The sequence below is a fragment of the Plectropomus leopardus genome, chromosome 15 (assembly GCF_026936395.1).
Source record: "Plectropomus leopardus strain MGB_pleo_1.0 chromosome 15, ASM2693639v1, whole genome shotgun sequence".
Classification (NCBI taxonomy): domain Eukaryota; kingdom Metazoa; phylum Chordata; class Actinopteri; order Perciformes; family Serranidae; genus Plectropomus; species Plectropomus leopardus.
Window position 1 is genome coordinate 14,653,177 of NC_142190.1, and position 16,109 is coordinate 14,669,285.

A 16,109-nucleotide genomic window follows, 5' to 3' on the forward strand; every position below is an offset into this window, starting at 1 on the left:
ATTAGTCATTTTAGATTCAGAAAATCACTTGAAGGCGTAAATTTTTCAGGGCTGTTGTCCTTGTTGGTTTCAGCACTCGTGGTTTCATCTAAATTTTTAATAGTTAATCAGTGGTTGTGGAGCTGTTAATGGTACTGCAGTCATTTGTCAAATGATCCAATAACACTTCATTTTGCATTATTATTCCCAGTTTTTTCAAAAGAAACTTTAGAAGGATAGTTCAGATTTTTTGATGTAGGGTTTTATAAGGTACTTATCCATAGTCAATAACCCCTTTTAAACAGAGATCGTGCCGTAGGGCCACAGAAAGGTCCCTTCTTTATGCCTTCTTTGCATTTTTACTCAGAACCAAACGGCGCCGGCATCATTCTGCTCCAGTGTGTGATTATACACACACACTGGAGGATTGCAGCTTTGCAGATTCAAAAGAGGCACGATGGACATGACGTGTAACATAACAGCGTCGGCCTCTAGTGTGATACAAAACGTGTCAAAAAAAAACTTGAACCTTCTCTTTAATGGTACAACAGATTATTTTTGATTCAAAGGTGCCACTATGGTCTGGTGGCAAAAAGTAATGAAAAAAAAAACCTGTGTCAGGGTTTTCTACTGATTTATATTCTGACTGGGAAGTAGACCGCATGTGTGTGCATTCAGTTTTGCAACTTTTCATCAGAGTGTAGGTGTACCAGCAGGGGATTTGTTTCTGTGTGGTTGTCTTAGTTAAGGTGCACGCTCATGGTGTCTATGTCAGAGTTTTTTAAACTTCTCCTTGAGGTTATTGTCTTAAATGAAGCAGAAAATTCTATGAAAAGATGTTTTTTCATCACAGACAAAACAATTTTCTCCTCATATAATTTTAGAACAATCTGAGTACAGAGAGTAGCTTTGCATAGCATTTCTCCATTTTACAGCAGCTGCCTGAACCGCATCAAACACATTTTTGTGTTTTTCATTTTATTCATTTCACCACTTCCTTCACGTCTTCAGGAGTAATGAATAATTAGAGTGTAGGGATGAATCATTGAAAAATGCAATTGCGGGGAAACTGCATAATGGATTTGAGGCCACGTGGATCACACCACCAATAGATGGTCTGATAATGTCATTTGGACAGAAAGTAATTGACCTGTTTGGCAGCAGCCTGTCACAACCAGAGGCACAGCTTCGCTCCAGCGGATCATGCATGTGCATGAGTGCATTTTTGTGTGTGTGCATGTCAATTTGTGCGCTTGTGTAAATGTGCGTTCAGCTCGGTGTGTGTGATATTTTTAAGCAGCCAAGTTTTAGGATGGCTCAATATCTCTGTGTAAACATCAGAGGGTGTGTGATTGTCAATTCATTAGAGAAGACAAATGGAGGAATCTCTGCCGGGCAGAGAGAAACGTGGCCTTTCAGACTGTCAGTCCAGTCTGCATCTACGTGCCAAGAAGACATTTAACTTTCGAGCACTTTGTTTTTCTCTGAACACAAAAGGCCAGCGGATTTCCCATCTGTTCTCACCCATTTATCTCTCCATTAGATTTGCCAAATATGTGTTTAGGGCTGGTTATTATTATAAATTAAATATTATTATTACAACAGGTTGTCACAACTGGAAACTCCGGGTATTCAATCGACGCTGGCGAAAACATCCCCATCTTTTACAGTTTTTATGTATTTATAAAAAGGGCATTTTCATACGTTTTCGGGAGTGTTTTTGGTTTGTTGTTGTTGTTGTTTTATTTTTCAATTTTATTAATCTGTCACTTATGAGTCTTATCTCTCTTTAGTGCATAGGACATTATTATTTTAGCCCCTTTCCCACTGGAAAAAAATACCTACCAGAATCTGGTTCTTGTCATCTGTTCGAAAGGTTAGTTGTGCATTAATTCCCAGGACAAATTACTCTGCAGTATCCATGGCTATTTATTGGCTCCATTTGGCAGAGATGGAAATAAGTCACCTGGGTGGATGCGTTCATTTATCCCACAATGATGTACCGCCACAAATTCTGTCTGTCTCTGTGCATGCAACCTTTGAACATTGTTCCACATTTTTGGCACTGAGTTTGAAGGAGAGACTGAATAAGTAACAGATATAAAAATAAGTAGCCACCATAACATTCTCGCTGGCCTCCATGTTGCTTCATGCTGTTCACCAACTGGTTATCTTTCAAACATTCGCTCAGTATCCTACTATGGGGTACGCCCCTCCGCGTAGTGCTTAGAAGTCCATCACGCCAGCCCCATTGGCTGGCAGTCGTGACAACCACAGCAAGAGGAGGAATATCTTTTCCCTAGAAAGGAGACGATGCAACATCACCAGCTCATTCAAAAACCTAGACTTAAAAAAATCTTTGGCCATAGTGACAATGCACTACCTGTGTATTGGGACTGATAGCAAAACAGTTGTTTTTCTTTTTTTTTCTTTGAGGATTATAAACATGATTTTCAACAAAAATCTGAAACAAAAGAGGCCAAACTTCTCAAACTTCTTTTTCCCTAAAATAATTTTATCTAAAAGAAAAAAAACAAGCAGCTGTTATAATGCAATCTCCCTGGTTTGATCCTTCCCTATTAACCTTTTTTTTTTTTTCATTTTTACTGAAAGTTGTACAATAAAAAGGAAAATACAAAAACAAACATTTTACATGACTTTTACCTGCAAATAGCTGAGGAAAGAACAAGATAAGAAGCTGCAGGCATTGGATAGCAACTAATGAAATCCATTTATCTGATCAGTCTATCAGCAAACATCTTTCTTTCTTTCACATTTATTTATAAATTTATGACATACACCTCAGAGATTAAAACACAAAGTATTAATTTAAGTTCTAAAATTCTGCATTGATCATAAGCAACAAGCCTTTGAGTCCTTCAGGGAATCCATAATGTGCTTTATTGCTCCCCAGGAGCAACAAGACAAGTAATTCTGACAGTATATGAAAAAAAATCACATAACATGTGCTGCACTGGATAATATTAAAGTGCCTTGTAGGATTTATTGAATTTCTTAAATTACACAAATACACTTGAGAATTTGAAGAGTCTCATCTTATATGTGTGTTCTGTAGTTGGATGGGAAAGTAAAAAAGAAGCTACTCAAGGCTTCTGCAGAGTGAATGTTGTTGAAAAGCAAAAGCTACTCAGTCAGAACCAAATCCCCCTCAGGTATTAGGGCAGCCAGTGAGGCAAGGGCAGAGTAAAACTCAATTGGGCCTCATTGCTGAGTGTGTGGATATGAAATCCAAGCATGAGCGATGACAAAGAGAAGCCAGTGGCATTAGGTTTAAAGCACCTGCAGCCCTGGAGACCACAGCAGCTGCCTAATAATACATGAGCGATACTACATTGAACCTCATTAACTCCCGTCATTGTATTCTGCAACTGTTGTAATGACTTTTTTTAAATGAGGATTCTTTTCATGTCTCACAAGCAGTGAAAAAACAGCAGATCTGTTTGGTTAAAAATGGGTGAGATAGTCAGGAGGATGGAAAAACAGGAGAAGTAACTTTTGAGGAGTATTTGCAGCAGTGTAGCAAAAGTAACAACTCTGCAACTCAAAGCTGCTATTGTTATTTCCCCTGTGTTTGATAGTTCAGAGGGGGAAGTGTGGCCCCCCACTGGGCATCAGGTAGAGGTTCAGCTTTAGTAGTGTAGTTGTAGACATCATAGATATTACACTTTTAGAACAATATTCTATATACTCTCTCCAGCAACATTTGCTCAGGTGCCTACAGCTACTTCAATGAGCCAAGTTTCTCTGAAAATATAAAGTCTGTAGCATCAGAAGAAAATAGGTGCTTTTACTCTGGAAGCAGGAGCAGAAGCTAACGGAATGCTTTTAACCTCTTCCTCTCAGTTTTTTGTTTTTGAGTTAGAAAGGGAGGGATTAAACAATGCATGCAAGTTAAGCAAGACTTTGGCAAGGGAAAAGTGGTATGACCATTTTCACAGGGGTCCCTGGACCTCTCACTTCAATATATCTGAGTGAAAATGGGTTCAGTGAGTACCTATGAGTCTCTGCTTTACAGACATGCCCACGTTTTGCAAGTTCTAGCCATTTTGGGGCAAAAAGCATGCCATTTTTAGCATTTAGTACAACTCTTCATTTCTACCCATTCTATTTGAATATGTCCTGATAGTGGGGTCCCTAAACAGTGTTGGCATTGTAAGACTTGGCTATGACTTAAAAGATGAGACTTGTTGATTCAATGTGTGATGATGCTAGTACCCAGAGTAGCCATTTCATTGAGTATGTTTACATTTTTTTTGCCCTCATTCTCCAAATTTCAGTAGAATAGCTAGAACTGCTTGTCTTTCTTCACATTTTTCACAGTTTCCTACTGGTGGTGGATTTGTTGGACTCTTTCTTGTCTTCCTTCACATTCTTGAAAAGGTCGGTGCTGTGATAATTGCACATATCCCAAAACCTGCTGATATAGACATCTTTCATTAAGTTTAAAAGTAGGTGTGTTTCTCCTTCTGACCAGAGATGTGGGATATTCTTATGCATGCATCTCTACATCACAGCTTTGGAAACTGTTGGTGAGTTGGTTTGAGTACAACGTATCCATGACAATGCACAGACAATACAGACGAGAAGTCATGTGTTGTAAATTGTGGTGAGTTGGCATGTAGCTCGAGATGGGTTTTGAAATGTCACCTGATCAGAGCGTTTCAAAAGACCTTGGGAAATGCAGGCGTTTGAGGTGTTGAGTGGGGGCAAGGAAGCAGAGAGAGCTTTGTGTGAACTGAGCTGAGTTCTTGGTAGATTGATACACAGAAAGATAGATAGATACATAAATACATAAAAACATACATACATACAGGCCAGTGAGTTAAAGCATATTTCTTTTTTTATTTAAATAACCTTATCCTTTTCATTTCAGGTGATACAGAAGCAAAGAAGCCGACTGAAGCTTAAAAATGTGGAAAAAATATTATTTCTAAATAACAATCTTTGAACAAAATGTTTCTGAGTATTATTCTTTATTCCACCTTGTTATTGATGTGTATTACCATAACAGTGAAGTGTAATATTTGCAACATTTCTTTTTTTCCAGGCCATTTATATATACAAAACCATTAAAATGCTCTACAAACTAACTGTAGCATAGCATAGGACTAATGTCTTTAGGTCACATAGCCAATAATGATATGAAATAGTCACCATATCCTACAAGAACTTTATCAATAGCAGTTTGATTTGATTTGCATGACACCTATTGAGGTAGGCTTTTAGGCTGGGTAAAAGGGAGCTTACAACAAAAAAAAAGATAAATAGGTGCAATGCAAGCTACCAGCAGTGCAATACAGGTTTTGAAACGTTTCAAAACATTTCAAAGCAGTGGTTTAAAAGTATTGAAAAGTTTCAAAGTGTCAAAACTGAAAACCCCAGTTGAGATGGAAATTCCGAATTATTCTATATACATGCCCAAATAAAGGTTTTAAAACCTGAATGATGCAGGCATATCCCATGTCTTAATCAGAAAATGCTAAATTCCAATAACGGCCTGATTCGTAATGTTTAAGCAGAATATGCTGTTTATATGACCATATTAATTCAGAATATTGTCATATTCTGAATAATAGGGAAATAATTATGTGCATGTTACAATAGCCACTGTAGTTAGACCATTTTTTGACTTGGATATCACTATATATAAAGTGACCTTTTGTGTTATCTAGGATAACCACAGCCTCATGAAACTTCACAGCCTCAAACTAGAGACCTCAGCATTTAGAGGATGTATGCCTTTAAGAGGGAAAATTGACAATGGGAGTTGTATTTCAGTAGAAATGTCCTGCTGACTGTCAAATATTTGTGATACCAAATCAAATGGATTTTTCTATGGTGTTCCTCAAGGTCCTGGTGTCCTAATGGGCTATTTATAGGGATATTTGCCATTTTTTATCAATTCTTGACTGGTAAAAAAAAAAAAGAAGTTTAAATCTATCATCATATCTGTGAATCAAATGCTCCCAATTCAAAAAATCCCCCAAGATTTGGTTGATATAATTAAGCATTGTACTTGCTGTCATGTACTTTCATCATAATGTTCTGTAAGACCTGATGCACGTAAAATTTTCACAGTTTGAACAGGCACCTAAAACATACACTATATTACATATTGATGACAAGAAAAACTTGACACAGAGTGCTGCACTGCATCTCATATTAATATTTAGGTTTTCATCTTTTAAATAATGTATACCACATCTATGTGGCATAAACTGTTGAGCTCCTATCTCCTGAAGATCCTCTGCCCCCCTTCGAAAAGACAAAAATAGGTCTATTGTAGGGAGGGGCGGAGCAGAGGAAGTTTATAAATGCACCCCCTCAAACGTGTAGGTCCCATAAACAACCTCAATTGTCCTTGACTGTGACCTGATCATGCAGGCATGCATGATGAAGCATGTGTCACGGACGAGGCGGTGCATCGAGAGCCCATCAAAAGTGTATGCCTTCCCCACTGCACTCTACAAATATGCTGATTCAGTGCCAGGTGTTTGACATGAGAGATGGGGCTTTTATTGTTGTGTGTGCTTCTAAGACAACCATCTTTGAATGAGATGCGTTATCAGAGAACTGAGGTGGGGCCATGTTTCATCAAGTCATACTATAGATGTTTATCTGCTCCAGGATATATGGGCGTGTCAGATGGACAAGCTGAGGCTCTTAGGATCTGAAAAAATGAGTCTTTATTGCGACGAAGCTTTAAGGTCACAGGTTTATTATCACAACAGCCAGATCGACTCTGAGCAGGACACTTAAAGGAGCACTTTATTATATTCAGAGCATTAATATAGTAGCAAACAATTATTTGCTATGTTAAAATATAGTTGAGTAATGGCCTTCTGAGCAGAGAATGAAGTCACGCTACCTCTGTGTGTGTTGTAATCCAAGCTTTTCTGTTAGGGACCTGACACCTAAAGCTGACAATAGGGCATTATTCAAAGTCAGGCTGTTGGTGAGCATCTGTTGCCTCAGTGCTGGAGATGTGTCCCACACTGTTGGCAGAAGTCAGCTCTTGATGGCCAAGGTGGCTCTTTTTCTGCCAATTCAGCACATTAAATTGATCTCAGAGACTACGAAACATGTCATACAATCTCAAAATCATCACTATGCTCTGAATATTATATAGAACTCCTTCAACCAAGCTAAACCAACACTGGAGTTTTTTTAGGCTAATACCAATACTGATGTTTAAGAGTTTAAAAAGAAATATGTTTTTTACATAAACACATTTATGATAGGGATCCCTATAATTAGTTTAACACTTGTTACAGTTGAGACATTAACTGTCAGTGCTCTATGGGCAAACTATGTAATTGAGATATTGTTTCTAAATCAACATTTAATTTCTTTGACATTTGTGCACTTCAATTTCTGTCACTAACTGGTATATTCACCAATACACATTCGTCGAGGATAAATGCCAGCCTGGCCGACTGCTTTAGTTCTACAATAACTTCAGTCTTTACTATACAGTGGTTCTAACATTGAACAGAAACATTGTTTTATATTATATTTTTCCTTCTGTGAATAATATTTGTTTCGTTTGTGTTTTTTATTTGTTTTTTGTGAATGTAGATTAATGTCCAAATGCAAGAAATAATTTGACTTTTCTGTGGTAGAAATGTTCCTTATATATTTTGAGCTTTGCCATCTTTATTTATTCTCATTTCTGCCTCCAACAGATAATGAAATGGGCTACTTCACCCTTTTATATATTCCTTTTTCTTTGTAATGGTATGTAGTATTCATGCTTTTCTGTGTCCACAGGTAATTCCTCAAGCCAGTGTAGGAGAAGTACATCATGCCATCCGCACAACTTTCCAAAGGGTCAATGACTTCTTTATTCCTCCAACCAACCTCATCATCACCCATGTGAGGTAAAACAGCACCCACACACATTCAGCCACCTATGACCTTAAAACACAGACAACCTCATTGCTCACTCATCACACTTGTCCTTCTGAAGTGAAGGAGAAAGGAGCAAATGAGAATCCTAATGAGGATCTTGATGTGTGTTAATCACTGCCCGCCAAAATCTGGAGATGCTATTAACCTTTCCTTTGAACTTTGTCGATTTAGGTTTGCCTTCGTCTTCCTCAAGGACGAACCTGCGGTACACAAGATTGACCTGGAGACCTTCCACCGCGTCAAGACCATCAGCCTGAAGAACTACAGCTGCATACCAGTCAGCATGGCCTACACGCATCTGAGTGGCTTCTATTTCATCCAGTGCCAGAGCAAGAGCCTCCTTCAAGCCCCGCCCCAGCTCCTCATAGACAGTGTGACGGATGCGGTGATTGGTCCGAACCTAAACATCACGGGACAGCCGTTTGTGTCGCCAGACGGACGTTACATTGTGACACCTAACCCGCAGACCTCAAAGCTAATAGTACAGACAGTGTCATTTCAGGGGGAGCTGGGTCTGAACCAGGAAGTGGACGAGCCTGTAGCTGTCTCTGATCTGGCTTTCCAGCCGTCCTTCACGGAGTCCAACCAGCACGTGGTAGTGGCCACCTCAGGCTCAGGCACGGACCTGCTTTTTGCCGATCTGTCCTCGGGCCGCACTGAGGTTCTCCAGAGCCTTAAGGAGCCCCTGGCCTCCCAAGCCTGGCCCTGGGGAGGCCCCAGCAGAGTAGTGGTCTCCAGCGGGTTGTTCGGACAGTACCTGGTTACACCGTCAGCTGAGTCGCTCTTTGTCCTGAATGGTAAACAGAGAACGCCGCACTGCGAGGTGTCAGACATCAAGAGAGGGAACACAGTTGTCTGGGTCGGCGAGGTATGAGTGAAAAAGAAAAAAAAGAAAGCGTTAGGATTAGGGACAGACATAAGCGGAAAAAAGGTAAGATCAGGCCAAATTACCTAATATAAAGATTTATGTGAACATAAGTTGTGGACTCAACCCTGGGACTGAGCGAGAGGGATACATGCCTGGGTTTATTGTAACAAAAGTACACTTAAAAATAGAGTAATTGAGAAAACATTAAGAAACCCTGTTGTGATATTTCTATTGGGAGAAAGTGTCAATGCCGTTCAGTGCAACAGTGATCTATGTGCACTTAACTATACAGAATTGTACATTATTGCACTTCCTTCCATGTTATCACAGCAAATAGGTACCTGAAGAGGGGTTATTAACAAACTATGAACTATGCACAATGCTCACTTTTTTTAGAGTAAAAAGCTTTCCGATTTTTGTTTATCTCAACAATGTTTGTCGTTTTCACCAGTGCTGCATATAATCACCACAAACTAAACGTCTGTCCCGTCTGCCTTTAGTGTATGTGTGTTCTGAGTCCTTTTAAAAGCTACCAGTCCATCTCTTTATTCGCCTTTGTCATGGTATTGTACTGTATCCTCCCTCCGAAAGCTTTCATTCTCCTCATGCCGGCAGAGGTTGGCTTTATGCACATGTGTAATACCCTCTATTTACATTGTCTATCCAAAGAGCCCGACTGGTCCATTAGCCGTCGTCAGTGGATGTTTTGCTCGTACAGGAAGCCTAACCAGAAATGAACAGTACATCTTGTGGTCTCTTGCAATGGTATAATCTGTCCCCTGCTGTCTCTCACATCTGTTCTGTACCTGCAGCAAAACTCTGTTCTGCGGAGCCTGAAAATGCCACTTAGCAGATTCCCTCAGGGTAATGACTCCAGTTTACGCTGACCCCACACGCTGACGCTGTGCCAAAGTGCCATCAACTTCCCTGTCTGACTGGCTGTGAGCATTTGTACATCCTCCCAGAGAGCCATGCATCAAGATCAAATTCCAAGGCAGGTAGACTTCACTCACCATGTGGTAAATTTTCAGCTTAAGTTTAGTGACTATAAGACAAGGACAATTTTTTTGTTAGTGTCTGTCTAGTTTGCCACAAGAACTTGTTTTTTCTTGGATTTGTCATGTTTATGTGGATAACAACCACATATGCAGAAGAAAAAAATATCAAAACCTAGCACTTTCAAAAGTAGGGATACATCTCACAGACATTAGCAATACGTACAGTTTTAAACTTATACCTTTTTCCAGGAATACTTATCATTTAATTGCAAAAATGACCATAAATGTACAGGTTACTTTATCATTATTATTAGGAAAAAATGTATTGCTACTTTTGAAAAAACACAGTATTATCTGTCTTTAGGCAGTAACCTAATAAACACCAGCAACACTTCATCCTTCAAAATAGCAGATATGTTCTCTCTGTGGTCAAATGGTCTTCTTCGTAATTCACTTTTGCCATTTGCACTAATCATCATAATGATGGCCCATTAGCAGCAAGACTACACTGCTGCTTTTCTGCAGATGCAATAATGTAACTGAAATTACTGGAATCATAATGTCAAACATTTATGCGTCTTGACAGTAGAGCTGATGTCTTTACATGAATACTTAGCTTGGACATAAAACTTGTTGGTTCATAGATATTGGCCAAAAATGGGTGCAATTCTTGGGGCAATGTTTTTTTTCCTCATGCTGCAAAGCATCAAACTAACACTAAAAATGAAGGTCCGCTAATATTAAGCTTTTATGAGCCTTCACCCATCTGTCACAGATAATTTTGTTTTTTCGTGTAACATAATAAAATAAATCAGAAGCCATTTCTCAAAAAAGCTGATCCCTGTAGCAGGCAACATTTGTATTATTCCTACATAAATATTCAAATAACAATTTATATAAGCTTGCTTTTAATTCAAAATAAGAAAACGTACATACTTAGAAAACTAGCGTCTTTTCACGTAGTTTTTTCTAGAATTTGCTAGGTTCGAAATATAGTCAGCCTGTATATTTCTATTTTTAATTGAGCTTTTTTAGCCAGCACAAATCAGCTAGACACAACAAAGTATACCAACAACGAAAGTATTCCACAACGAAAACAATGTCATTGTTACTGTTAAATCAAATCACTCAGAAATAACTGCTAGAGAAATAGTAGCACTTATGCTGAGTCCCTGAATGGAAAGAAGACATATTTATAAAGTCCTTATATACATACAATATGTGATCAGTGCACAAATACTCACAGTCTTTTGGATTTTGCAGTTGTTGACTTTGTTGGTGGTGCGTCAAAACTTGTTTGAAGAAAGTGAGATTGAACTCATATATATCTCTGAGGTCCCTCAGCAGACCAAGAAGTCTAATGGAGCAAAACAAAATAGTGCCACTGTAAGTCCACCAGTGTTTCTTTTTTCCCCCAAGAAACAAACAGCAGCCCAAATTAACTATTAATCATCATCTCCTAATACTTAGTTGTGCCTGTAACTCCCCCAATGCGATGCGATGTTTAGGGTAGTAGCCAAGCTGTGTGAGAAAAGAAAAATGTAAACACAGGAGTGAAGCTGATTTGTCGTTCTTGTTTGTGATTTAGGTATTTGCTGCTAATCTGCCATGAAAAAACTTTCTGGCATGAAAGCTTGTTTGCTAAAGTTTTTGAAGACAATGACTCAATGATAGACCACTGTTGCACTGAGGAGAGAAATATACTAATATTTATGTTTATTGAATGGAAATTTGTCAAATTGGTAGCCCAGTTTTCTCACTGTAACACTGAAAAAAATTATTAAAATATTCAGGCTCTGATGCTTCCTAAAGTCACTATCACATCCAAAGTCACCCCCCAGTGGCTCTAATCGAGTCATCTACAGTACTGGACAGCTCAGAGACATGCATGAAATGAAAATAGACCTTCAACATGATCGTCACTGACCACTCTCAGTGATCTCTCAGTCACATACAGTTTACAGTTGCTTGTGAAAAAGTCACTTTTCCACCCTCTCATTGACACATCCGTCAGCTTATCTCTTAAGGTTGATTCAGCAGTGTGACTTTGCTACTAGAGCCAAGGAGAGCAAGAACAAAGAGACTGCACCTGCGCTTGCTGATGTAACTACATTATTGGCTAGCTCATGTTGTTTGTTTGAATCTTCCTTCAGTGTCACATGACTATTTCCATACCTCTCCTTGAACCCTTAAGTAAGGGGGCTGCAGAGCTGAACCGCTTGGTGTGATAGACATTGATAGGAACCACTGTTGTAGATATCCTTGTTCATGTTTAGAACACGTTCAGACATGACAAAACTGACTGTACAGTTTTCTTTATGCATTTTGTGTGTTCTGGTTTATGAGGGAATTGTTTTGTAAGAAAAAATCGAATTAAATATATTGTAAAAATCAGTCATTTGGCAGTGTCTTCAAAAGTTATCGATTGCGACTTATTTCAAATGACAACAGGTGAAGGAGAAATGTAGTTTTAATTCTAAGACATGTATCATCTGTTAACTTTCAACTTAAACAATTATCTCAATTTTGTATATTTTCTAGTTTCCTTACTTTGACATCCTATACTGATGATTTTTGGATGACATAGTTTACTATTACTTTTTTTAGGATTTTAGGATGACATACTATGACATTTTTGTTGATTTTTGGACAACGTACTATACTGTGACATTTTTGATGAGTTTTAATGACTTTTTGGACAACATACTATAATATGATGTGTTTGATGATTTTTCTGACAAGATACTATAGTATCACGATTTGATTATTTTTAAACTATACTATGACATTTTTGATTATTTGTGATGATTTTTGGACGACATACTATACTATGACGTTTTTGATTTTTTTCGATGATTTTTGGACAACATACTATACTATGACATTTCTGATGATTTTTCGACGACATAATATACTATGACGTTTTTGATTATTTTTGGATGACAAATTATTCTATGAAGGTTTAATTATTTTTGAACGACAAACTGCTATGATGCTAGTTCCTGGTAGGGTCACCCAAGGAGAGGACCAAAGAGGTCCCAGGGGACAGACGAGACCAAGGGCGATACACCAAGACCGGGGGCGGGGCACAAAGGCGAGCTTCTGCTGGCCGGGCCTTTGGCCAAGAAGGATTGATATGCTGCCACCACCCTGTGGGCCCACAACCTGCAGGACTGGGAATCAGAGCCGGGTGCATTGTGTGCCGGGCAGCAGACAGGGGCGGGGCCTCGGCGTGCTGACCCCTGGCTTCATAGGGAAGTGGAATGTCACCTCTCTGTCAGTGAAGGAGCTCCAGCTTGTACAGGAGGTAGAGCGGTACCAACTAGATATAGTTGGGCTAACCTCTCTGGCATTGGACTCTCTCCTTTTCCGGAGTTGTCCAGGGTGAGAGGCGCCGGACAGGCGTGGGGATGCATAGGGATTTTCATAAGTGTACTTGGTACCAGAGCTCCCTAGGCCAAAGATCAATGAGGGGAGCTGTCAACTGATCACCACTTGGTGGTGTGCGTTGGATCATGTGCTGGGGGAGACTGCCGGACAGACCCGGTAAACCCAAAAGTGTAATGAGGGTGAATTGGGAACGCCTGGCGGAGCTCTCTGTCCACCAGGTCTTCAACTCACACCTTCGGAAGATCTTTTCGTGCATCCTGGGGGAGGCTGGGGACATGGAATCCAAGTGGTCCTTGTTCAAAACCTGTATTGTGGAGGCGGCTGCTTGAAGCTGTGGTCAGCGGGTCATCAGTGCCTGTCGTGGCATCAACTAGAGGACCTGCTGGAGACTCTGGATATTGTAGGGCTGTCATGGCTGACATGCCTGTTCAGTGTCGCATGGAGGTCAGGTACGGTACCTATGGAGTGGCAGACTGGGATAGTGGTTCCCCTTTTCAAAAAGGGGGACCCTAGGGTGTTCTCCAGTTATTGGGGTATCACACTACTCATCCTCCCAGTGAAAGTCTACTCCAGGGTGCTGGAAAGGAGGCTTCATCTGATTGTCAAACCTGGCATTCAGGAGGAACAATGCAGGTTCAATCTGGGCCGTGGAACAGCGGATCCCCTCTTCAAACCTAGCGAGGCTGCTGGAGGGTTCGTGGGACTTTGCTAATTCAGTCTACATGTGCTTACTCAGCATGAAGTCAAACACATTCCCAGTTGGTGTTGGCCTCCGCCAGGCTTGTCCCTTGTCTCCGATCCTGTTTGTGATTTTCATGGACAGGATCTCAAGGCGCAGCTGGGGGCAGGAAGGGGTCTGGTTTGGGGACATCAGAATTGGATCTCTGCTTTTTGCAGATGATATTATTCTGTTGACTCCATCGAACTGTGACCTCCAGGATGCACTGGGGCGGTTTGCAGCCAAGTGTGAAGCGGGCGGGATGAGAATCAGCACTTCCAAGTCTGAGGCCATGGCTCTCTGCCAGAAAACAGTGGACTGTTCCCTCTGGGTGGGGAGTGAGTTGCTGCCCCAAGTGAAGGAGTTCAAGTATCTCGGGGACTTGTTCACGAGTGAGGGTAAGACGGACCATGAGATGGACAGATAGCTTGGTGCGGCATCTGCAGTGATGCGGGAGTTGCATCGGACTGCCGTGGTGAAGAAGGAGCTGAGCCGGAATGCTAAGCTCTCGATTTACCAGTCCATCTACATTCCAATCCTCACCTGTGATCATGAGCTCTGGGTAGTGACTAAAAGAATTAGATCGCGGAAACAAGCGTCCAAGATGAGCTTCATCCAAAGGGTGGCTGGGCTCTGCCTTAGAGATAGGGTGAGGAGCTCAGACATCCAGGAGCAGATAAGCAGACGAAAATGTATGTAAGTATGGATGGATATATTATGGCATTTTGAGTCATTTGAGGGAGTCATTTGCCATAGGAGGGTGTTTTTGACATTTTTGCAGCTCTGTGTGCTATGGCGTATGTCAAGACACTATTTAATGCGATTTTCAGCTGTTGCCTTTTTTGTCATTTTTTAGACATGCCAAATTATGATCTTTTTGGCCCTTTTTGCACCTTTCACCATAAAGGCTTGTCTTGGGAGACTATTTTATGTGGTTTAATGTGGTTTTCAGCTGATTTGGAACCGTGTAATTTTGTGACATTTTTGCCATACTCTCGCCTTGCATGTTTGGTCATTTTTTAGACATGCCAAATTCGGGTCTTTTTGGCCCTTATTTGCAACTTTCAATGCTATGGCGTGTCTTGGGAGGCTATTTTATGTGGTTTAATGTGGTTTTCAGCTGATTTTGGGAGATGTCATTTTTTGACAGTTTTGCCATACTATAGCCTTGCACTTTTTTTCATTTTCTTCGACATGCCAAATTATGTTGTTTTTGACCCTTTTTGCAACTTTTAATGCTATGGCGTGTCTTGGGAGGCTATTTTATGTGGTTTAATGTGGTTTTCAGCTGATTTGGAACCGTCTCATTTTGTGACATTTTTGCCATACTATAGCCTTGCATGTTTGGTCATTTTTTCAAGTTGCCAAATTGTGTTGTTTTTGACCCTTTTTGAAACTTTTAATGCCATGGCTCGTCTTGGGAGGCTATTTTATGTTGTTTAATGTGGTTTTCAGCTAAATTTTGGGACATGTCATTTTTTTGACATTTTTGCCATACTATAGCCTTGCACTTTTTTCATTTTTTCAACATGCCAAATTGTTTGGTTTTTGACCTGTTTTGCAACTTTCTATGGTTTTCCGTGTCTTGGAAGGGTATTTTATGTTGTTTAATGTAGTTTTCAGCTGATTTGGAACTGTGTCATTTTTTGACATTTTTGCCATACTATAGCCTTGCATGTTTGGTCATTTTTTTAGACATGCCAAATTCGGGTCTTTTTGGCCCTTATTTGCAACTTTCAATGCTATGGCGTGTCTTGGGAGGCTATTTTATGTGGTCTAATGTGGTTTTCAGCTGATTTTGGGACGTCATGTTTTGACATTTTTGCCATACTATAGCCTTGCCTTTTTGTCATTTTTTCGATGTGCAAAATAAGGGTCTTTTTGGCCGTTTTTGCAACTTTTAATGCTATGGCTCATCTTGGGAAGCTATTTTAAGAGGTTAAATGTGGTTTTCAGCTGATTTTGGGACATGTCATTTTTTGACATTTTTGCCATACTATAGCCTTGCACTTTTTTGTCATTTTTTAGACATGCCAAATTCTGATCTTTTTGGCCCTTTTAGCACCTTTCACCATAAAGGCTTGTCTTGGGAGACTATTTTATGTGGTTTAATGTGGTTTTCAGCTGATTTGGGGATGTGTCATTTTTTGACATTTTTGCCATACTATAGCCTTGCCTTTTTTGTCATTTTTTAGACATACCAAATTATGATCTTTTTGGCTCT

The 16,109-nt window shown here is 40.0% G+C and overlaps 1 protein-coding gene across 3 annotated transcripts in view; it reads left to right on the top strand.

Moving 5' to 3' along the window:
* Positions 1-12,191, top strand: part of fstl4 (follistatin-like 4) — a 318,501-nt gene extending 306,310 nt beyond the window's left edge. For all 3 annotated transcript variants that reach the window (XM_088088626.1, XM_042499286.2, XM_088088627.1), the window contains 2 exons: positions 7,771-7,880; positions 8,083-12,191. In XM_088088626.1, the coding sequence (XP_087944752.1) occupies positions 7,771-7,880; positions 8,083-8,785 (813 nt within the window). In that variant the 3' untranslated portion in view covers positions 8,786-12,191. The remainder of the gene's footprint in view (positions 1-7,770; positions 7,881-8,082) is intronic.
* The last annotated feature ends 3,918 nt before the right edge of the window (positions 12,192-16,109 follow it).